This window comes from Poecilia mexicana, unplaced genomic scaffold, assembly GCF_051168715.1.
Source record: "Poecilia mexicana isolate PSO_F unplaced genomic scaffold, ASM5116871v1 scaffold_5, whole genome shotgun sequence".
In the NCBI taxonomy this organism is placed as follows: domain Eukaryota; kingdom Metazoa; phylum Chordata; class Actinopteri; order Cyprinodontiformes; family Poeciliidae; genus Poecilia; species Poecilia mexicana.
In genome coordinates, this window is record NW_028263374.1 from 19,326,772 (window position 1) to 19,351,254 (window position 24,483).

Sequence of the window (24,483 nt, forward strand, 5' to 3'; positions counted from 1 at the left end):
TTTTTGCCCTGTTTTCTAGCGTAAAATACTGAAAAATATAAAGGGCTGGAAAGATTTCAACCATGTTTCATCACAAACTCTTCATTCTGGTTTCATTCTTTTATGCTGGGTCATAAATAAATGTAAATAAACTCCAAATATGCTAGGCGAGAAATACATGAGAAGTGAATGCTCACTTGAAAGTCCTTTTATTTTATGTCTACTATACAAATCAGAAATATATGTAAAGAAATGTTAAATAAATATAGATTTAGAACATTTATGTACAACAACACAATATATACACATACCCATAAAGTAATAGCTGAAGGCAAAACAAAGCACTGGGATTTTGCTGCACATTCTTTCAGTCAAAGCTTTTTACAGTAATGTTAAAAAAATGTTCAGAAGGCACAGGAGTTCTCATGTGCAATAGCTGGGACTCTCCTCGACTGACATAAACGACAGTTTGCCTGCCTCTTGCTGAGGAGAGCTGACGGACTCCTCTTCCTGTCCAAAGGGAAGTTGATGCTCCGCTTGGTTAACGTCTGTCGGCTGAAAAGATGGCGTCCCACAGGAACCGTTTCCTATATGCAGAGTGATGTTGACGTTGACGTGGGGACTGTTCGTTACGGGGCTGACGATCTGCGGGCTGGTGGGCTGAGAGGAGCTCTGTGTGCTGATGCTGCGCTGAGGAGCGACGGGGTCCGTGACAGACTGTAAGGTCAGGGGCTCCGACAGGAGAGACGCTGGATTGTCGAGACCTAAAGTTGGTTGTAGAGGCCTGAGGGACTCATGGCTGCTGAAACCATCCGCCCTGGTTGAATTTTCGGTATCGCTGCTGCTCACACTTTGGTCACTGGCGACTTCCCCTTTCTCCAGCAGACACATTTGCTCCGGTGCGGTACGTTTGAATAAAATCATCTGAGAATCTCCGAAGTTGCTGTGGCCGTTCTGGTGACGAAACAAATCACGAGTCAGTGTTTTTATATCGTCACAAGCATGACGCACGCAGCTAACTTGAGGCTAATTTGATTTTTAAGTTTGATTAAAGACAAGTATGAAGTCTAGCTTTTCCATCTGCTACAGTTTGAGCAAAAAACAATTCTTCTTCTTTCACATCTTTTCTCTTATGATAAACATGTCTAAAAAGTCTTACTTTTACTGTAATATAGCCTCACACTTGAATAATTAATCCTATCCAATTCAGTCATTTACTCAGTGGTGGAAAGAAAAAAACATGTTGAATTCTTAAGCAATGAAAACATTAAGTTCATCAGATTGTCTAGGAAACATTTAATTATGAAACAATGAGTCTTAATTCCCTTGGTTATAAATATTATGTGACACATAGTCTCATTTATGTAAGCCACTGACCACAAGGGTGAAGGAGGAACTAAGTCTGTTTAGTCACCACCAACACGCACAGACAGCAGGATCTTAAAACCAGTGAACAGATCTCACTAAAGCTCACTGTTAGAGAACTGCAGGGAAGTTACCAAGTCTTCAAAACAATCCTTATATTATTTCTATTCAACTTGTTTAGTTTGAGTTAGTTGCAAAAAACAGTTCAAGAAGGTCAAAGGATAAATATGAAGCAAAATACTTTATACAAAGTATTTTGCAAAGTATTATATGGAACGTCTTCCCAGAGGAGCTCAAATAGAAAAATAAAATTAAAATAAAATAAGAGATCACTGTTTTACAGTAGCTTAAATAACTTAAAAATGTTGTACAACAGAAATATTACTAACAAGAACCAAACGTTTTGTATACATTTGAGGGAAAAATAAAATTATTTACTCATAACAGATTGCAGGGGTCTGCAACCTTTACCATTCAAAGACCCATTTTTACCTCCAGTCCAGCTAAATAAAACTCATTTAGAGCCACAAGTTTTACATCATGTAACACCTGCGGTTGTCATAAGAGTCTTTTTATCAAAAGGTCATGTAAGTTACACGACCTTTTGACACAGTAACTCTTTTGTCCTTCGACAACGGTCCAAAGAGGGAAAAAAACCTAAACAAATAATACTTTTAAACATAGATATAAAAACAAATGCAGTGTTGTACAATTTAATTGAATTTTTGCAACAGAATGACACTAAAAGTATCAACAACATTCTTATATCTAATGATCTTGTCAGGAAAACAATGTGTTTTTATTTTGCCAATATCAACATCCCATTTATTTTTTTACAGGTTTTGTTTTTCTGTATTTTAAAACCTACAAAAATAAAAATAAAATTGTGGTTCTTTAAAATAACTAATTTCCTATTGCACATTTATATCAAACATTTTAAAAATGTAACATTTCTGGCTCTAAATGAGTTTTATTTATGGACTGGGGACAAAAATGGCTCTTTGAATGGTAGAGGTCGCAGACAACTGTACTATAGCACATTTATTATTTTTAAAGAACCACCATTTTATTTTTATTCATCGGTTTTAAAATACGCAAAAGAGATGAATGTAATTTTTGCATGGGATGTTGATACTGGAAAAGAAAAGCACATGTTTTCAACTTAATGACAAGATAATATAAGAATCGATACTTTTAGTGTCATTCTGTTGTGGAAATTCAATTAAATTATTCAAAGAAAAAGCTGTAAAATTGCCAAAAAGCTGCATTTATTTTTATATCTATATTTCAAAGTATTATTTATCTTTTCATCATCTTCAGACAAAGTTATTGAGAGCCGTCGTGGAAGGTCCAAAGAGTCGCAGGCCGCAGACCTCTGGCTTATTGAAAGAAAGGCATGCTGGGAATGCACAGAGACAAAACTCACCTGTTCTGCTGCCTCACAGTTTCCATTTGCATCTACTTTAGGTGAAAAGAGTCCAGAATCTTTGAAAACAGGAGAGAAAGGACATTCAGAGACGCCTGTGCTCAAGAGTGATTATGACCACAACAAATTCAGTTAAAGAATTAAATAATAGTGACCGTTTCTATTCAGAAATGTGGGTTAAAAGTCTATATTATCAAGACTGGAACGGGTGATGTTACCTCTAGTTTTCTTTCGTTTGCAAAGTATCAGTAGGAGGAAGACGATGAGAAACAGAAGGAATCCAGAGGCACCAGCAATGACCGCAACTAAGCAGAAAGTGGGACACAGATGCAAGTCAAGATCAGACATGAGAAACAGGAGAACCGAAACACTGATCAGGCATTACAGTGAGCTTATGAAACCTGTACCCATTTCGCTGATGGGTTGTTCTGTTTTAGAGTATTTGGGTGTCATGGTTAGGAGAGGCCTGACAGGCTGCTGCGTCGTCTGCTGTGGGCCTCGTGGCGTCGTGGCGTTTACAGTAACTGTAGTCGTTACCGTTTGTGCTGTGGTGCGAGGCGGACAGGGATTGGTGGGGCATTTCTCACACTTCACATTAGAGTTCAGCGTGCCTGATATGAACACGCAAACATTTCACAAGGTCAGTGCATCTCATAAAATAAAAATAATGACCTACTTCTACAGATGTTGTTGTTTATGAGATTACATTTACCTGGCACAGAAACTCTAGATCCAGGTGGGCAAACTTTATACAACCTACAGTCTGTGCAGTACGGATTATCAAACCCGAACTCACAGAACATCCCACGTTTGCAAACACACTTGGCGTTTGTGGTTGGGGTGCAGGTCTGGTTATTCTCAAGACCGTTTCCTGGTTCAACATGAGAGAGCGTAAACATAAACCATCAGTAGGAAGTAAAACTATGGAGCGGATGAATGAATCAGTATGTATTATTGCAACATAGATTCTCAACACATCTACTGACTGGCTTTGCACTTGGTGCAGGACAAGCAGTTTGGGGTGTAGTTCCAGGTCTCGATGTACTGCTCTGGTCCACATGGTTCACACACTGTGTCAGAGCTTCTAGAGCACTCCTGCTTCAGTCGTTGCCCTGTGAAAACATTCATTTGGTTACTGGACAGACAATTAAACAACATAGACAGGAAAGAAATTCGGCTTGATTGAACAAAGTCAACGGGTCGAGCCTGAATTTGGCTCCAATGAACAGATTTATAGTGGCAACAAGAACCGTGTTGGTGCCAGAAAACATCTTGATGTGGAAAAGATGAACTCCGTTATGGAGGGCAGCAGGGCTTAAGCAAACAAATGAGGTTACCGAACACACTAAAGTGGGACTAATATCTCCCAATCCATTCATTTAACACTTCCAAATGATGTGTAAGCCACCGTCTTCAAAGTATAAACATAATTAAAAAGCATGAAATGAGTCTGACTTTGTAAAACAATAATCAAAGAGAAGTTAGAGATGGGCTCAACAGCACAAAAAACAAAGATAACTTTAGTTACTAGAACAGATTAATAAACTTTAGAAATAACTATTAGAGTTAAAGAGAAAATTATAGCTTAGCATTGCTAAGACGCAAAATATTTGGATGTTTGATGGAGCAATTTCAGAGTAATGGAGTATTACTTTAAACAAAAGACAGCCGTGACCTCGTTTGTAGCCTGGATTTAGAGTCAGCCATCGACTGCTGGAGTTCCCCAGGGTTCAGTACTGGGGATTGCTCTTTTTTCACTTGACGTTCGGGTCCTTGAATCTATCTTAAAACAAAACCGTTCTATTTTTTTTATGATTGTGAGGATGCCTGTAGAAAAGAACGATGGGAGCAACTTAATCAAGCAAACTAAAAGTTATAACCCTGAATAAAAGATAAATATGTGTCATTTTAAACTAAACTCATTTATATAGCCAAGTGTGTTTCAACTCAGACTTTTCTCCTCTTTTTTTATTCTCCTATGATTTTGATTCATTACATCTCTTGAAGCTTGTCTTAAATGCTGCTCATTATCTCTTCCTAGAACTTGTAAACAAGGTTATTTTTTCATTTTGTTGCCGTGCTGCATTGGCTCCATGTTTACCAGTTTTTAAAGTCCTCAGTCACCTAATAAATCCTTACATTAGGGAACTTTTAGAAGATTGAAGACTAGCAACCAGTTTCCTTTTGGCTAGAGAACATTTTCAGCCACAGTGGAAAAGTTTGCCTTTCCATGAATTGTTTTTTTTTTTACCGCTGCTAAAAAAGTACACACTTCATTTCTACTTACTGGTTACTACTACTACTACTACTACTTACTAGTTACTGTAAGCCGTCCAGGTTGTGAAGCAACTTTCACCCTTCCACCACACACACCTTCCAGAAGATGTTTCTTTTGTCTCGCTGTCTACAGAATATTTTCTTGGGGATCATCTCGATGTCTTTTGTCAATGTGAGTCGATCCTTTAAGATCTTTTGGTCAGCAGTGGATTTGGTCTATAAATCGCTACTGCTGAGTCTCTTTCCCTTAAAGCCTAAAGTATTTGACATGTTGCTCTTGGTTCTTTACTGACCTTCTGGATGAGTTGTTGGTGCGATCTTGGAGTAATTTTGGTCGGGTGGCCATTTTTGAGAAGCTTCAACAATTTTTCACGTTTTCTCTATTTGTGACTAACGGTTTTCACTGTGCTTTGCTTGAGTCCCAAAGACCGTTTCTAGACTCTTTCAATAAATATGTCGCTCATCTGCTCTTGAATTTTGATTTTGTTGCTTCTTGAGATCTTTTCTCGAGAACAGATCTTGAGAAAAGATCCCGGCCATCAATACTTTTTATATCAAGGATCAATTGCCTTTATTTTACAACCTTTGTTTTATTAGGTGGATTAAAAATTACTTCAGCTGGACTTTACTCCATGGAAATCCATTGGGATGAGCCAAATGAGAGTCTTTGTAGCGGCCTGACTCGCCAGTAATCAAGGCAGAATATTTGCAACGCTGCGTGAAAATAAATGTTGCAACATTCAAGATTCTTGTCACAATATTGTACCCACATGTGAAACATGTCTGCGATTTAAATCACCACAGTGATTAGAAGCTTAAAATGTGAGTCATTCGTCATGTGAACGTGGGCTGAGTATTGATTCACCAAAACAAAATGATAAGACATCAGCCAAAACGGTCCAGGAAAAGCTAAGTGCTAGTCGAACTCACTAAACAATGAATCAGGATGTGAGGTTCACGCTGAGGTGCAGAGATAAGATTAAAAGAAACAGAAACAACAGATCGAGTTAGAGCTTGAACAGGAGCAGCGGTTGCAAAAGCCTCCAAGTCAAACTGCATTCCTCTTCCTCACAACCCAACACATTGCTAACACCACCGATTTGTCATTAGGAAAGATAAACTTCACACAAACTCTGCTGCTGTTCCTTCAGGCGAATACTCTAAAGAACAAATAAATTCAAAAATAAAGAGGAAAAAATAAAACTCTCAGTGTGTGGAATCCCCATCGAAAGTGTGGAAGGAAGTGAAGTGTGCAGCTGTGATCTCAGATAGCTCAATTGTGAACAATCTTTGTTGAACATCTAATTTACATACCTACAAAACCCTTTCCCAGAGAGATCAAAGGCAGTGCTGTTCACAAGCCATTCATTTCTGGGTTGCAAAAGAATTTGTAAAAAAGAAAGAAATCAAAAATCCCCTGGAAATTAGCATCGGTTTTCTGCATTTCCTCGTGATAAAGATGCATTTAGTTGAAACGGCTCCCCATTTCCAATAACGATGGTAATTTTACAGCCACTGTTCGTCTTCATGCTTCCAGCTCTGAAACTGAATGCTCTCAAAACCAACAAAAGTGGAAACTGTGAGATCATCATCATCGCTGTGAATGTTAGTTTCTTTTGAATAGAGAGAAAAAAAACTACAATAAACAGAGAACACTCGGTTCTGTGACTCATCATTAATTGCAATGAACCCATTCAAAAAATGTGGATCTGCTGGTTGGCGGTAAAAATTACAAAGAGAAACAGTTCACTCAAAAAACAACTTCATAGGAGAAGAAATTTCACTCCAACAACCAGATTACTCCTTTTTTCAACAGGACTTTAATTCAGATTTTCAGGTAATGAACTACGTGATGAAGTCGTTTCCGTCTGAGCGGTAGTTGTTCATAATGATATGAAACTTTTCAGTTTGTTGGTAGCGATCAGCAATCATGCATATAACCGCTGTGCCACTTTAAAACCACAATGCAGGATTTTTAGCACCACTTTACACTAAATATAGAATTTTAATATTAGAAAGCGAATGCTCCTTGTTGCAGAAATGATTTGCTTAAAATTGTAAAGTTAAATAAATATTTCTGTCTGAAAAACAAATTTTTGTTTCATTTTATGCGTTTAGATTTTTTTCAAAATTGCACGTGGTGCTTTTAGGCAGGTATATTATACCATACGCTTTATGCAAAATTAGAAAATTTGACCAGATGTTCTTAAAACTTCAAGTTAGCACTTTTGCTTAGCAGGTCTTGTTCTGAAATTCAGTGGGTGCCTTTCTTTTTTTGTTTTTAAAATTTTCTCTCACACCTCCACGCCCAAACCTTCACCGCTGGGTTTCAAGAGGTGCATCATCGCGCAGCCGGTTACACCGTAACTTTTTTAACAGTTATGTGAGGCATCGGAACTTCACAGATTGCATCTGTATCGTATTCTGTGTGAAAAGTAAAGTACTTACCAGGGGGGCATTTCTTGCAGCACAAGTTAATACCATCATGCAAGTATTCTTTTGTAAGATCGCGACAATTTCCATTGGAATCAGGCTGATATGGGAGCGAGCGAACCTGTGGGAAGAAAACAGAAAAATGTGCAACTTATTATTTAAGGGTAAAACAAATGAAATCTTTTTATATTTTAGAACATTTGACCACTTTGACTTACAATGATTAGAAGAACTCAAATCATATTTTTCTTGCTAAAAACACTAACTTCAGTTTTTTTTTTTTTTTTTTTTGATAGGCCGACGCATAGTAGTACATATTTGTGAAGTGGATGAAAAATATTGCACATTAAAAAAACCCCAAAAAACTCCCAATAGAAATCTCACGTAATCAAACGTGAGGTGCATTTGTATTTGGCCGTCCTGTGTAAGTCCTTTGAAAAACACTTCAGAGCTCACTCAGATTGTTAGTAAATCTGTATGTCTGCCACAGACTTTCAATTAGTTTCGTACTTTGACTAGGCCTTTCTTACATGAGAATATGGTTTGATTTAAACCATGCGATTGTAGCTCTGGCTGTTTATGGTTAGCATGAAGTCTTTTGCAGCTTCTGTTGTTTTCCCAGGATTGCCATGTGTTTCGTTCTTTTATTCTTCCCATCAGCTCTGAGCAACTTTCATGTTCTTGCAGAAAAAAAAGAGCGTCCCCACAGCATGATACTACCACCACTAAGCCTTTACGTGGTAGTTCTGGATGTAGAAATGATGTAAAATGAACCTCGAGTCTTTTGAAGCTTCTAATTTGTTTACTTTTGGGATTTTCCCTGCATTCAGTTCCATCTATAAAAACTGATCAGCTTCCTTTTTACTAAAAACAAAAAATAAATAACCAAAACTAAAATTTTCGGGTGATGTGCTGCGTTCATTTCCCTCCGCATTGCTTTCTGCACACAGGCCAAAAACCTCAGTGTTTGTCTCGTCTGTCCAGAGTACATTCTTCCAACTTCTCCTGTCTCTTCTACAGTAACTGTACTGTATTTTTTTTCCATTATGACTTTTTGTGTGTTCTGCCACTTTTATAAAGGCCAGATCACACTTCTAATAGTTTTTCTGCCAACCGATTCTCGCACTTGAGCTGTGGGTCTCTGCAACTCCTCCAGAATAACCAATAGTCTACAGCTCTAGAATAAGAGCTATATTTATACTAAGACTTTCCTTTTTGCTAATTATATGCCTTATGAATACAATTGACTGCACTGTATTTTATTTATAGGGTTCGAAGGAAAGGGGGCTGAGCGCCTACACATTCATGATATTTATCTTGAAGGCCTTACTTTTGTGGTATTCAGGACACCACACAAAACTCTGCCTTACTTTGTGTGGTGCATCACAGAAACCCCCAAAATACATTTTAAGAAGGCGTGTATTCTTTATCAGGACACAGTAAACCCTGGCCAACTGCTTGGTCAAAACAGCCTGAATTTAGTCATTTGCTAATTAGGGGAATGGATCAAGTGGCCCCTGAGTGGCTCTGTTATTTTAAATATAGAAGCGTGATGCAAAAGAGCACCCACACCTGCGCCCACCTTTTTCTGTCCTAGTGAAGCCTGAGCTGCAAACTCAGACGAAAAAAGGAGCCATTGTCTGAATTTCTGAGGTGCTTTTTACCTCTGCATTCCTTTCTGTGGGGAGGCTCTGCTGGAATTGCACGGACACATAAGTTAAAACGTTATTTGACGAGGCGAGAGGGAGCGTGGCACTGCAACTCTTCACACACCTGACATAGAGCTGTCTCACCACAGCGCCGGTGACATGCAAAAGACGCAATTATGCTGACAGCAGCAGCAGCAGCAGTTTCTGGTATTACAGGAAACAAGAGGCGTCAGTCTACAAGCCCCGGGTTTTCTTTGGTAAGTACAGGGAATTGTGCTGTTTGACCACGGACTGACGAGAAATGTTATCTGCGTAAATAAACACTGATAGCTTATCTGAGGGAACATCCAGTTATTTCCTCATGGCTGCGTGCCCGCGAGAACTAAAACAAAGTAACAGATTCATTTTAGATGTCTGAAACAGCATCAATCCAAGTAACCGAAACTAAATCCTCACTAGAGTTACTCCTTATACATATATCCCACAATAATTTGTCACACTTAGAATAAGAAAAACATAAAATCTTTATGACAATTGATTAGGTTAGATTATAGAAACACGTGTAACACAGAAATCTGAGCTTTTATTTTGACGCTGCAATTACTTCCAATGACAAAGACACGACTTTTTTTGCTCAGTAACTTGTGGCGGCACAGCCTGCATTTATCCCCTCGTTATAAAGCTTGACGGCGATTACCTTGATAGTTCGGAGAGTCACCAGAAGCAGCAGCACCAGTATGTCCTTCATCGCTTCTCCAGAGTGAATTACAGAGCGGAGCGGAGTTTGCAGCAGGCAGCGTGTGTGTGCTGCTCATGAGGGCGGGTCATCTGAGCTCAAACCCGAGGCATTTCCTTGCACTCAGATGAATCTGGAGGGAGGAAATCAGCAGACAGGCTAACCCACATTCACTGAACTGATGCGAATAACTATAATGAGGTTAGTGAGAGTACAGTGGCAACTGTATGTGTGTGTGTTTCTCTGAGTTTGGTCTGGTTAAAACGTGTTGCACCTTGAAGTAAATTGTGCTCTCAGCAATCTGCAGCTGGTTACAGGAAAACTGCAGCATCCGAGTCTTTTCCTGGAAATTAAAGCTTCTGGATTTGATTCTGATCAGAAAAAAAAAAAAAAATTAACAATGTTTGGCTAGAACAAAGTGCGTTGGTGAATACCTCAATAGCTAATTGTTCACCAACTGTGTCAGGACATCAATAAAAGTCCAAAGTTCAGCTTCAGGGAATAAAATCAGTTAAAGTCATTTAACTTGTTTCCGCAAGCAGAGACAAGTTAATACTCGCTTTTTGTATTGGCAAGAGCGGAAAACATGCACTGCACTGTGTATCACTAGATTCCTCTGAATAAATCATTAATTATTTGGATTTCAATATCAAAGTGGCTGATAATTTTGCATTTTAAGCATGTAACCAGTAGCACCCCCTCTTGAAAAATGTCAGCCACTCCCCCATGAATCATGTTCAGGTCACATTAAGGCATTTTCTGCAATCAAGACATACACGTGAAACCCAGCAAATGGATAAATGTATAAAATTAACTAAATAAAAAAATATACATTTATATCACTCCTGGAAAATTAACACCTGGAAAATGATCTCCATTAAGAAAAAAAAAAGTATATATATATATATATATATATATATATACACACACACACACACACACACACACAATGGCTCTCAAACATTCACACTATTGGACCTTTGTTAAAAAAATCGGAAATCTCAGGATATTTTCTTGGATAATAGACATGATCAACATGAACCAGGTCGTAATTGTGAATAAGGACAGAAATTCTGGATTTTATTTGATTGTTTTTCCAATAAAAATTTGGAAAGTGTGGCTTCCATTTGGATTTAACCTCTTAGATTATAAGATGGCAAAATTACATCACAGCTGCAAAGCCGAACCCTAAACTTACAGACTGGATAAGTAGAGAAGTAATTGCAGAAACAGCCTAGAAGTTCAAGGTAACTCCAAAGGAGCTGCAGAGATTCACAGCAGAGGTGTGAAAATCTGCTGACACGATATGTCTTAGTCATGAACTTTACAAATGTTGCCTTTATGGAACGGCGTGAGGAGAAAAGCCACGATGATTCCACTGGACATGTAAGGGACAGAACATGTGCAGGACTTTGCTCTGAGAAAACGAGATCAGATTTGAACTTTTTGGCCTGCATGCAAAATGCTATTTGTGTCAGAAAATACATCACCCTAATACAGATCAATAGTGGCAGAAAAGCAGAGATGCTATGCTGAGGTTCACTTTCCAGCATGACAAATATTTAATACACACAATGGGGAGGTAAAAGATAAACCATATAAATGTGTTAGGATGATGACCTAGTCAAAGCTCAGGCCTAAAATGAATTTATGGTAAAACTTGAAAATTGATGTTCACAGATTTTCTCTGTACAGTCTAACCGAGCTTTCGCTATTTTTGTAGAGAAGAATAGGTTAAAAAAAAAATCAGTCTATAAATGAAAATGGTAGCAAATCATAGTTCTACATTCAGGTTATGTTTGAGTTTCTGAAGTTTGAGGTATGTTCACAGTTAGCTTGATATCTGGGAGAATACATTTTATACATTATACAATACATTTAATTAACTCAAATCTCTAAAAACCGATTTGTCTGCGCTGATATCCTTAATTTTGATCGACCGATACTTACATGCGAAGCCGATTTTATCCAATAATCTTATCTACCTTAGCAAAACTTTGAATAACCACCACAGTCCTCTTCTGCTCTGCCTTTAGAGGTTTGACTGACAGACCGGTTCACCAGCTCATGAATGGACGTAAACAGTTAATAATCATCCCCTGTTGCCAACTCACTTGCTATAGTTAGCAACATTTCAGCCAGAAGTAGCTGGTATTGGCCAAAATCAGAATCGGCATGTAATGACCAATAATCGGCAATTAGCCAGAAAACTGGAATGGTTCTTTATAAATAGTCGGTAAAAACGATTATTTACAAAGAAAAAAACCCACCAGAGATGAGAAAACTTCTTATGTGTGCGTGTGAACGCTATTTTCAGTCTGCTACTCATGATGCGCCGATATAGCCACATATACTTGCTTTGCCATGAATCCCAATCGACCTCTTCTTGTGTTTTACTGTCTTTATATAATATATATTACATATTTAAAAATAGTTGAATCTGTCCAAATGAATCTCCTGCCACCATGTTTAATTCCGAGCAGGACGTCGTCGTTTTGACGCAATCTGATTGGCTGACATAGATTGTAGGTTTGCGCTATACTGCCCCCTATGGGTTTGGGATGTTTAAAACAGCGCGCTGGTTCATATCGATTTAAAACGTCCGAAACCGGTCCTGTGTGTACAATATTATTATTTTAACGATGTAGCGGAAATATTAGTTTTTTTTATAAAACCAATTCACTCAACGATAAAACAATATGAGTTTGGCAGCATGTAAAACTTGCAACAGTGAAAAAGTCAAAAATAATCAAGTCATTTTCAGGGTGTTCACTGATTGGGAACACAGACCTAAAGTCCCAATAAACTACATTGAACTTTGTGGTTGTGAGATGACAAAAAGTGAAAAGGTTTAAGGTTGAACTGAACCTCACCACCACTTTCCAGTTTAAAATGTGTGCAGCCACAGAGCAGGTTTGAGCACATGTCGTGCCCAGTACCTTCTTGCCCCTGTGACTAGCGGCTTGTTCCTGTGATGCTGACATTTCAGAATAAACTTTCCCCTCCCACATGTTCAGATGTTCTCTGTCTGTGAAGTAAAACAGAAGCTGCCCTTTTTTTGCCCATGTGAGAGTTATTTGTTTACTTTTGAGTCACTTTTACCAACATCGAGGTTCAAAATATGACCCAAAGAAGCAAAAACTTTGTCTTAATATGGTCTTCACATATTAGTGCACTGATTTAGTTACAACGCATGAGTAATTCTCAACACTAGGGTGTGATAGTTTTTAAATGACACACTCAAACCTCATGTTACTCAGGGATGAAAATGCAGCTTTTGTTTTCCAATCATCTTATTAGGCTGCAGCGGTAAAAACCTTAAATACCAAAATGTGATTCTGTGTTTCTATTACTCCACATACATAACGAGGGAAGATGATTGCAGAGGAGATTTATTATTCAGAAACTACATTCAGATCCCGCTCATGTGGAAGGCAGCTGAAGATTTCCTGAAGGAGTAAAATGCCTTTTCCATCAGCGGTAGCAGCAGCACAGCGGAGCTCTCAACTAGCACTGATGAGATTCTAGTTAATTTCTCTGGTGTCTTTCAAAAAAATTTTCCCTTTTGTTTCTCAGAAGTTCAGCCCCCAGTGATGGGACGATTACAGTTCGGCTGCAAGGATTTATAAAGCGAAACTCCGTCACTTAAAATCAGAAACAGAGCGCTCAAAGAACACACTGTGAATCAATCCATCATTGCAAACATGTTCAACAATGGTGGCCTTTTCGACACAAACCTACAGCGTGCGAGGTGGGATCTCAAAAGCACAAAGTGTTAGTAAGTATAGGTGGTTGTGGTTTCCTGTGAAGGGCAGCTCCTGTATTATACATATAGACCCTGCTGAGGTGCAGAGCTCTTCGTCCCACAGTAAGGAAGTTAAAAGAAGAAGTTTGCAAAGACACTGAAGCCAAATGACACGTCTGGAGAGGGCAACAAACACCAAGAGGCTGGAAGTGAGTCAATGTGATTTCCTTAGTTTTGTAAAAAACAGCTCAAAAATATGCTAAACGTTCCTTATGTTGTTCTAAAACCGGTGTTAAGTGCTGCGCATCTCCACAGTGTTGCAACTCTTGCTTCACTTCCACATAAGCTGAGGTCACATGTGCTCCAGCTTTAATTCACATGAACAAAGAAAAGGGGAACAGAGGCAACATGATTTAAGTGTCAAAGTTTAGGGCTAACTCATATTGCAGTGCATTTACAACACCTGATGCACTTTATGTTTAGCTCCCTGTTTGAAAAACAGCAACAACAACAAAAAAAGTACATGAAGGACGTCTGGCAGAGACAGACGATGTTGCACTAGAAATGTAAATGTAGCCAGTTTTGCCTCTCAAATTTTGATCCCTTAAAAAATCCAGAGATAATTCTTCAGCCTACAGGGAAAAAAGAGGGTCTTGGGTTTCTTTTTGGAGAGAAATGTTGAAAGTTGAAATTAGCCAAGCGACACACATCAGGGGTCTGCTCAAGGTTTTGGTTTCTTCTAGATGAAGATAGTTTCTGGAAAAAAAAAAGAAGAAAAAAAATAGAGTGAGACACATTTGCACTCCAGCGACTATAAATATGAGTTAAAAGCCTTTCACATTGCATGACCTAAAACCGGAAGAAGAGTCGACCTTTAATGTATGTTTTGCTTTGAGCCAAATCAGAAGTGGCTACATTGTCTTTGTCTGGTGAAACATTTCTATTAGAGGTGCACAGATTGCAGTTTTCTGCTCAATCGCTGATTATCAATCTATAAAAAGCCTGACCTGCTGATCCCAATTTTTGCTGACACCAATTTTATTTTTTGTCTAAAATGTTGCTAAATATAGCAAGAAAGATGCCGAGTTGGCAACAGTGGGGTGACTAAAGTTAACTGGTGGGCCGGTCCATCAGTCAAACCTCTCTCAAAAGGAGGAAGCAAAACAGGACAGTGGTTCATTTTTAGACCTTTGTTGCTGTAGAAAAGATCAGGGAGTGAGATCGGCTTCAGGTATAAGTATTGGCCGATCACCAGTCTCCCAAAATTAAGTAAATCATCTGGCTGATAAATCGGTGCACCACTAATTTCTACGTTGTAGGTTTTGGATCAGTTTTCATGTTTTCTGTCTTTGTTGAAAATCACCTGGTATTTCAGAGTTCAAGATGTCCTGCAACATAACAATGAGCTCAGAGTGCTGGAGCCACAGCATTACAGGCCCTCCACCATGCCCAACACTCAGCATCCACTGTTAAAGTCAAACCAGCCTCAGTGCCAGTTGCTGAAAAGCTAAGATTAACCTCATCTGATAAAAGTGCACTGCCAGTAATCAAGCTCCACATGTTTACATTTGTGATGGTAGGAGAGAAGTAGCTGTTTTCATACTTTATAAAGCAAAGTATCTGGTGGTTGTAAAGGTGACTTGGTGACCAAAGAAGCTATCATTTGCCAAGTTCTCCAGAAGCATGACTTTCACCTCCCTTTGCACGCTGCTCACTGTGTGAGACGCCAAGATAAATATGACTCCTCGTGTAGCCTGGTGGGCAGTGGCCAAAAGAATTGGGCCTCTGTGTCACGGTGTATTTATATCCCAGTTGAACGGGAAGCCACAGATTATTTATGAGTTTAAAACTTCCAAGAAGTTCAAGAAAAACAGAATACATTAAATGGATCCTTCTGATATATTCACTCTGAAAAGGTTGTTGACAAGCACATGTAATTCTGCTGCTGGTGATTTTCGTTAATTACTCCTCGACATTAGATCTCCTTCCCCACTGAATAGAAGTACTCTAATAACAGATTATAGTGTGCAATCAAGCTAGTGAAATAAAAGATGAGTTTATTTTTCCCAATCTTTCCCAAGGCTGCAGACAAATGTTGCTCAGACTCTACAGTCACTGGTGGTCTGACAGAAGTTAATCACTATCAAACTGATGATCTGGTGTTTTCCTGTTGACTGAGTACAACAGCAGGCTTTCTCAGTCTTACCTCTGGTTGCTGGCTCAGGGGCCCATCAGCGTTCTTCGTCTGAATGCTGCTCCGCAGGTCAAGGCTTCTGGCCGGAGGCAGGATGTTCTGACCTGGATTTGACCATCCTGAGAGGCAGTGCTGCACAAGGACAAGGAGATTAATGGCAGCAGGACAAGGAGCTGCATTCAAATGGCCTCTTCACTTGACTTAAAGTGATCTTTTTTTGCATCCTCAGCAGAAGCTGGATGAGTTATGTAAAGGCTTATGAAGCGTCTTTTATGTTCAGCACAGGAAACAATTGGTCATCCTTGAATAAAGGAATAAGATAGTGCTGTTCAGCTAATCACTGCAGGAACACAGAAGCATTTTATACAGTTTAAAAAAAATTGTATTTTATGTGACATTAGAGGTGTTTATTAACGATAATTAGCAAAGAGGAAATCCTAGACACTTTCTGAAATATAGCCTCTGTATATCCGTCGCCTTCTCTACTGCTATGCAACACGCCACCACCCAATTTTTTTTTTTCAACGTGACAAGTGTGCTACATATTTTTAATGATTAAATCTGAATTTGCCATTTATATTACAATTAATTCACACAAACACTCTTGATATCTACTGTAAATATACCTTCCAGAAGACAACAGGACAAACAAGAAACCTCTGATTGTGAACTTTCTGTAGTTGATGGATGTAAAGTTTTACTGCAGCACAACATGAGCAACAGTCTACATCGAACAATGAAGGGAACGGGGAACATTCAGGTTGTTTAATACAAAAACAAAGAAGAAAAACATGTTCAAATTAAATAGACACAAATATAAACAGATTTAATTAGGTTTTTTTTTATGTTAGGGTGCGGTTATGGATTGGAGTTCAGTGAATATTCTGAATGTATTATCTACTGATATTGATCACATGTATTGCTGTATAAAATATTATTGGTTTATTGTCCAGCCCTAATAAGGAATGTAAAAAGTTCAAAGTTTGAATGATTAAAGCAACATTTTTGAGACAGATGCAGGGTAGAAACTGAAGAAAACTACAAATGAGGGATCCACTGAGAATAAAACAAAAAGGACAGACTCAGACAGAAGCAGCATTATTTGTTTCCAACTCACTGACGGTAATCCCAAACTGTCTGACGGATCGAAGCTGCTTCGCCGATGAGCTTTGTACTTGTAAGCTGGCAGGATGTTGGCGCGAGGAAGGCTGACCCTTTCAAAAACAAAAACACAATACAAAGAAGTAAAGATTTATCCTCAGGCCACAGAAATACATACACTGAAAATAACACACAAACACTCTGACACAGCTAGCATTAAAAAAAAAAAAAGATCCAAAATAATAGCATGAAATGGCTTCAATTATAGTAGAAACTCAGGATTTTAGATGGAAAGAAACAATCTGATGATACAGAGATGTAAAACAATGTTTTCCAGTTTTCATGTAAAAAAATACAATACTTTTCCAAAACTTATAAGTGTTCTAAATTTCCTCTTAACATGTAAATACAAAAAAAGGTTGAAATAAGTTTACTGCAAAGTTTTAAACAGAGGTCAATTTAAATCCACAAACAGACAAGGAATGGGAGTCCGGAAATATTTTTTAAAAAAATCCTCCATGTCCTGTTTAAATGTTGCGTTCACATCCAGATCTAGAAAATACTTGAATCTAGATTCCAGGCTGAAACGTTGCCCGTTATATTGAGCAGTGCAGTAAAAAAGTTCTCCAGAACAGATATATGATTAAGAAACTAAGACAAACTTCTCCCAACATACAGCATGTACATAAAAAGTCCTGAAATAACTACTGCAGCCGAATCTTCTTACTATAAACGACTTTTAATAAAATCTATCAGAAAATACATTGGCCAAGTGGGAAACCAGCTGAGAATAAAAAATGGGACTGACTCAGAAAGATTAATAATTTTCAGGTCCATTTTGAACTGCTCACTGTGTGAGATTACAAAATTGTAAACTATAATCAGTCTGCACTCTCAGTACTTTGTAAGCAAAGTATTTACAAGACTATTTAAGCTAAAATAAAACTGTAATTGTACAGTTTTAGATTTCAGACTTCAACTTTACCAAAGCCGTAAATTTTACAACATGTAAAGTTCAGGGAAATGCAAACACGGTTTTTGAAGCAGAGCGGTCTAAAAAAAAAAAGAAAAAAAAAACACATAGTGAAAAATGAAAAAAACAACCCTGAGTCTGATTTTCTTTCCAGGCAGCTGAATATTTCAAACATCTGAAAATGTTTTCCAGCAAGTACCAAATGTTTGGCTGCCTGTGGGCGGTTTCAGAATCAACCCTTGTATGCATAGTTGTCACAAAAGAGAGCTACGATTTCATTTTCGGTGGGTGCTACTGGTACAGTTGTTTCTAAGACATTTCACTGCCCCCTGTTCGTCGCCCCCATAAGCTGCCACCTGCTGATCAACCACTGTAAGCTCTCTAAGTATTTTCTTAGATCACACAGCACAACAAAAATCAGAGACAAACATTTTAGATCTGAAGAATATTTGACCTGTCCTTCTACAGTCTGACACACATATAGGTATTACCAGTAATACTAATTAAAAACAAACAAACAAACAAAAAAAGATTTTTATGATTGTGAAGAACTTATTTTATGTTGGAAGGACAATTTGATTAATCATTTGAGCTATCCAGGTACTAAACTGCTTTTGAAAAAACTTCACCAGAAGTCATTTTTATCATAGTGTGATTTGCAATTTTTTATAAAGACAATAAATATTGTCTTTATAAAAAATTGCAAGTCACAGTATGTTACATTTTCAGCTGCTGCTGTTCATTTTCACATTTCACTGAAAAGCTGTACCCCTCCTCGCCTGTGGTGGCGCTGCACCAAGAACCACTGAAGGAAACGACATGAAAACCTCTGAAGAAGACATGAGAACAACTTCCTTCTTCACAAAATGTAAATAAAAATGGAGTGGTGTCAGATTTTAGCGGGGTAGGACTTCTCTTTTGTCGTTGGTAAAAAAAACTGAGTCATTTCTGCTAGACTCTCATGTTTGCTTTGGTTATATTTACCCAGAATGCCCTGGGCTTTAGTCCACTTCCAGCTATTGAGAGGTCTCCAGTATGCTTAACATTTAATTATGGACTCAAACTGCACCAGAATTCACTTCAAGCAAACCAAGATCTAGCTTTGTAAGAGAATCAGAGTTCGACTGCGTATTCTCAGCTCCCCAAACAAACCAGACTTTCTAGATAAAAAAAAAAAAAAAAACTAAATATGAAATAAAGCAGACTGGTGAGAATGCATAAATAAAAAATAATAATTATATATATATATATATATATATATATATATATATGTGTCACACATTCAGCTCTGGAAAAAATGAAGAGCCCACTGCATTGAGCCCCACTGAAAACCTCCTGGTTTTTCCACCAAATGTTGATTTCTGAACTCTTCCTGAGTCAAAACTTTAGTGTTGTTGTTTCTAAATGGACATGAAATTGTTTTCTTTGCATTATTTGAGGTCTGAAAGTTCTGCATCTTTTTCATTATTTTGACCGTTTCTCATCTTCTACAAATAAATACTAAATCTTTGCTCGGAATTTCAGATGCATGTTGTCAGTAGTTCACAGAATAAAAGAACATGTTATTATCATTCCTGCATGAAAGGGTCAAGGGTCACATCCTCAGTACCTGATCAGAGCCGGTTCAGCTGCAGTGTGAGGGTGGGAAGATTTGTGTCTCTTGCACACGGGGCAGCATTCCTGAGAGTGAAAGGGGACAGGAAACAGCCTGCTGTTGATCCGGTAGGAGAATGTACCTAAAGAAAAGGAAAACACACAGAGGGGGGGAGTGTTGGACAAATTGAGATAATCCAAACAATAAGGCCAATCTAATAAATAATCCATCTTACACTGATGAGCGTCTATGTTTGCTTCTTTGCTGTCATCTGTCAGGAGTGGTCGGAAAAAATGGCTGTCCTCTAAAGACCTAAAATAAGTCAAGAACGTGTCAAATGAAGAAGCTGCTGTTCAACAAGGATCCTTTGAAAAGTCTAACATGAGCAACGCGGTGAGGAGACTCACTTTGCTGGTCCAGAGTGAACACACTGGTCTTTATTGACCAATCGAAACCTGCAGAGATCATTGAAGAACTCATCAGAGTGTTCTAACAAGGAGTCCTCGGTATCCAGAACTCCTTATGAGAAAAAGAAGACAGCCGTCAGTCGACTACTCAGGAATTTAACATTTTTCTCTCATCTGACAGCGTATTGTATGTGTTTTACAATTTAGGGATATTAAACAAGTAGGAAACAACCAGAAAAATATAAAGCATAAACCAGAGAAATATAAAGCATAAAAACTATCTACAGAGGGTGGAAAGGATCTAGAAGTGATTTGTTTAACAAGCAGGAGAAAAAAAATCCTACAAAAATCTAAAACAGGACCTGAGAAATGCATCATCTTTCAGTTCTAATTTAAGCAAAGACTTCAGCTGAAGGCAGTTTGGGAATCATATGGTTGCTTCGTCACATTCAATTCAAAAGAAATCCAAAGGAAATAAAAGAAATAGTGTTTTTGAAAAGGACGGACGATCTAAATAAATGAATTCTTGACAAAATAGTGGGTTTGTCATAGACAAAACACTAGTTAATCAGTTTCAGTTTAGGAGGTTTTGTACGTAAACATAAATCAGAGAGAAGTGGCTCAACAGACAGAGCGTCAGATATAAACATCAGACTTATGGTGCGCTGTATTTGTTCTCAGAAGCCAGAATTTCAAAGATTCATCTGGGAAAATTAAAATGTAAAAGTTGGAATTTCAACCGAGAAAAGCAGAGAGTACAGATTCAACATGGCTGCTGTGTTTCTAAAACATAAGGAATGTCGCAAGAGTTTGTCTTGAGTTGTCACAGTCTGAGGCTGCGTTCACACTGCAGCCTGAAGTAACTCAATTCCGATTTTTTGCCGGGGCGTTCACACTGCCAGTAAATGTGACCTGTATGCATTCTGCAGTGTAAACGGGCAAACGACCTGAAAGTGTCCTGCATGCGCAGTAGAGGGCGCAATAGTCAGCGTTCTCAGTGTTCTGCCAACTGCCATAAAAAGAAGAAGTGCTCAGTGTTTGCGGAAGTAAACATGGAGGCTAACGGTGGAGCTTAACTTACACATTTGAAGTTGTTGTCCGGCCGGAGCAGCATATTAACAACTTAATCCTCATATAATCCGTTATGGTTGTTGTTTTTCTTCCCACTTGCGCATATCAGGACGCAGAATAGTGAGATTTGTTGAGAATCAGTGACGTTCAGTTCGGATGAATGTGACCTGAACGTTAGGTCGCATTTGAATCGGATACGTATCGGATATGGGTCACATTCGAAAAAGAATCCGACCTGTGCTGTTCACACTGCCATGAAAAGATCGGATACAGGTCGCATTACGTCAAAAAAATCGGAATTGAGTCACTTCAGGCTGCAGTGTAAACGCACCCTGAATCTCTTTAAACCAGAGGAACACTTGGTACTGCACAACCTCTATTTGTGAACATGTTGCAGCATGTTCAGTGCCACTGAAGAAACCAGACTAGATTGAACTCAGATGTGAGTTCATCCCCAGATCCAAGATTAACTTCTGAGATAAATCAAATGCAGCCAGTTAAATAGAAAAATACACAAATGACAACATTTGAAATATTGCAGACCTATCACCCAGGACTCTGGCTCTTTGGAAGCAAATAGCAAATAAACAAGTGAAAAATAAAGACTTCAACATCGTGCTGTGTTCAAGTCAACTGAATAAATGGGGTGCACACCTGCTATCCAATCATATCCAAGCAAAGGCTGCACATGACGTCTGTCTGACGCAGGTTTGCTTTCAGATTCTTCTGACTGAAACTTGACTCGACTGTGTATCCCCCTCTGTGAAAAGAAAACACATGGCAGATTTCTTAGCGGCATCATCTTTCAATTCAATTATTCAACATTTTATTTCCCCTTTCCGTAAAGTACAGTACATTAGTGGGTGGGTATTTACGCAGCAGCTAATCAAAACAAAATAATTTGTATTTTTTTCAATACAATGAACAAGTAAGATGACATATTTATGAATACCTTTAGGATCTTTTTTTTTTTTTTTGAATGATTATATCAAAAGGTTTTTACTGCAGCAACAAATGCAAATCAGTCAATTTACAATGAGACTGGAAATTCCAGGAAATGACTGTGAAATCTGAATAAAAAAATCCCGACAAGTATAATTTTCAAGTTGGGAATTCCAGTGAGATTTATCAACAGTGACTTCCACATTTTAAATGACTTCCACATTTTAAATGACGGGTAGCTTACCAAAAAAAATAAATAAATCAATAAACAAAACTCTCTGAATGAAAAAGTACCAGTGAAGAATCATAAGTTTACTGTAAACTGGTGGGTGGTGGTCAAATTTCAAGCTATTTTTATTTATATGTCGCAACATAAGTCATCCCCTCACAGTTTACAGTATAAAACATTAAAATACCATTCAGAACGGTCAGATCAATAAATTGTACAGTAACAGTAAATAATCTAATTCTTGGCATTAAAATATACACTTTTTTATGTTTTCTCTTCAATTCTTATATTCTGTGCTAGTTGCTGATTTAACTAAGAATCAAACATGCAACTGTCCACTTTAAAGAAACTAATAATGAATTATTCTGAGAGAAGTGAAACGATGAAACGTTTCTTTACTTGTAATGGTTTGTGCTCATATTTCATTTCATTCATGATGTTTTTAAGTATCTCTGAGTTTTACTGTATAGCACAGAGGAAAATAAAAATAATATGTGACTGAGCATTAGTGCACAGACGTTTTAGCTCATAAAACAGCACTGCAGAAAAACAAGTGATGGGTTGCTCACACAGCTTTTAGTTTACAGGAACATTGATGCATCAAAGTAAATGGATACAACAGTGTTTGTGCTTTGTATGAGACATTTTATAATCCAGTGACCACAGCAGCTAAAAAAACACAACTAATAATAAATAACATATCAGAGAAAAAAATAATCTCATGTGTACAGAATGTAGATATCAGCAGATCAATATTTTGTTGTTTTTCTTTACTGAGAAAAAAATACAGCAAGTACAACTTTTAAACAGGAAATTAAAACGTGTGCACCTCTATGTAGCGATATCCAGACATGATTAAATCACTCAGCACATATAATAATGAGACGTATGTTGGACGTGGCAGCAACTGGGATCATGGAAGAACTGCTGTTTATGTGCTTACCTTCACTTTATTGGGCCTAACTTGGGAAAACGGCATTCTCAGTGACCAGGGGTCTGGTAGTGTGGAATAGTCCTGAGGGTTTTGGTGGCTGTCTGACAGTGTTGAAGGTTCAGCAGCTACTCTGTGTTTGGGGGTCCCAAAAGAACTGGAGGACTTCCAGTGGGAGTCTTTGTGCGTCTCTTGAGTATCGGGAAAAAAAAAAAAATGAAGTAAAACTTCAGGAATATTTAATTGTCATCAACATACCAGCTGATTTGTCTACTTTAGCTGCACAAATATCACCGGACAACACTTTGAACAACAAGAAAACAGACCAATAATTGTAAACATTTTTTGTTAAATTATTATATCCAAAATATTTTAATATGTGAATCCTAATCCAAAGAGTTGATTGGAACATCACTCAACAGTACAATGAGCTCTGTTTCACAATCATCTAAACACTGCAGTTGTCTCCCCTGCTTTTGCACCTTTTCTTCAACTATTGTTTTCCTTCCACTAAACTTTCCATGCAGCTTTCAGATTTGGAACAAGAATGCTGTAGGCTACCTTCCTTGTGAAAGGTGTTAGAGAAAATCTGCTGGACAACTTTCCATCCAGCTGTCTTCCTCTTCATTGTGTTGAAACATCCTTTAAATAACCCGAATTTGGCATTTTCATTTATTATCCATAATAATCAAAGTGCACAGAAAGTTTTTGTAATATTTAATTGTTTGCAGTGAATCCATATAATCACTATAATGTGTGAGTTTCACTAAATTATATTAACTTTATTTTGCCTTTCGGGTTAGAATCTTTAAACCTCAAGAACAGCTACATAAGCATGCAGATCTTTAGAAAATCTGTCTCCACACGCCTGTTTGTCTCCATGTTCAGCTAATGCAAATGGTTTAGAATAAGGAAAGCAAATTATGGCTGCAGTTAACATCAGTAGGGCCATATTAACGGGATATTTACCAGTAAATCTGACTGAAGGTTTGGCCAGGGCTGCCCTGGCAGGACCTCCATGTCCCTCCGTCAGAGTTACCATAACTTCGGGTTGCCTCCTCTCTTCCTTCTCCTCTTCCTCGGCCTCTCTCCCCCTCTTGCGGCTCAAACTGCTGCCGCTCACCCGCTCTAGTTTCTCTCTTTGCTCCCTTAGCTGCTCCAACAAATATTTGTTACGTTCTCGCAGAACGTCTGTTAGATCTGTTGACATTTTCTAGAAAAGAAAAATCTGCAAATCACAATTACCTTTAGCTATTTGTAAAGTACACACTTAACTACGGGTGTAGAACGTTGTTGTGTTTTGAACGCGCAGACTCCACCACGTCCATAGCAACGCTTTGGCAACAGCGATTTGATTGGCTGAGACGCAAAGTCTTTGTAACCGCCAAAAAAGCTTCTTTTTTTTTTAAAGTGACAGGAGCACATTTCGGT

The 24,483-nt window shown here is 38.1% G+C and overlaps 2 protein-coding genes across 2 annotated transcripts; both read right to left on the reverse strand.

Annotated features, from left to right (window-relative positions):
• Positions 1–171: 171 nt before the first annotated feature.
• Positions 172–10,350, reverse strand: tnfrsf1b (tumor necrosis factor receptor superfamily, member 1B). Its single transcript, XM_088005705.1, has 8 exons — positions 9,827–10,350; positions 7,496–7,601; positions 3,757–3,882; positions 3,483–3,641; positions 3,178–3,381; positions 2,989–3,075; positions 2,771–2,829; positions 172–933 (listed from the first exon to the last, which is right to left on the reverse strand). Exons 1-8 carry the CDS (start codon positions 9,875–9,877, stop codon positions 403–405), a joined length of 1,323 nt encoding a protein of 440 aa, XP_087861831.1. The 5' UTR covers positions 9,878–10,350; the 3' UTR covers positions 172–402.
• Positions 10,351–13,239: 2,889 nt separating this feature from the next.
• On the reverse strand, positions 13,240–24,390 carry miip (migration and invasion inhibitory protein). The gene is made up of 9 exons (XM_015000754.2): positions 24,022–24,390; positions 23,065–23,243; positions 21,605–21,710; positions 19,880–19,991; positions 19,708–19,784; positions 19,488–19,614; positions 16,922–17,018; positions 15,817–15,936; positions 13,240–14,366 (listed from the first exon to the last, which is right to left on the reverse strand). Exons 1-9 carry the CDS (start codon positions 24,260–24,262, stop codon positions 14,238–14,240), a joined length of 1,188 nt encoding a protein of 395 aa, XP_014856240.1. The 5' UTR covers positions 24,263–24,390; the 3' UTR covers positions 13,240–14,237.
• Between the last annotated feature and the right edge of the window lie 93 nt (positions 24,391–24,483).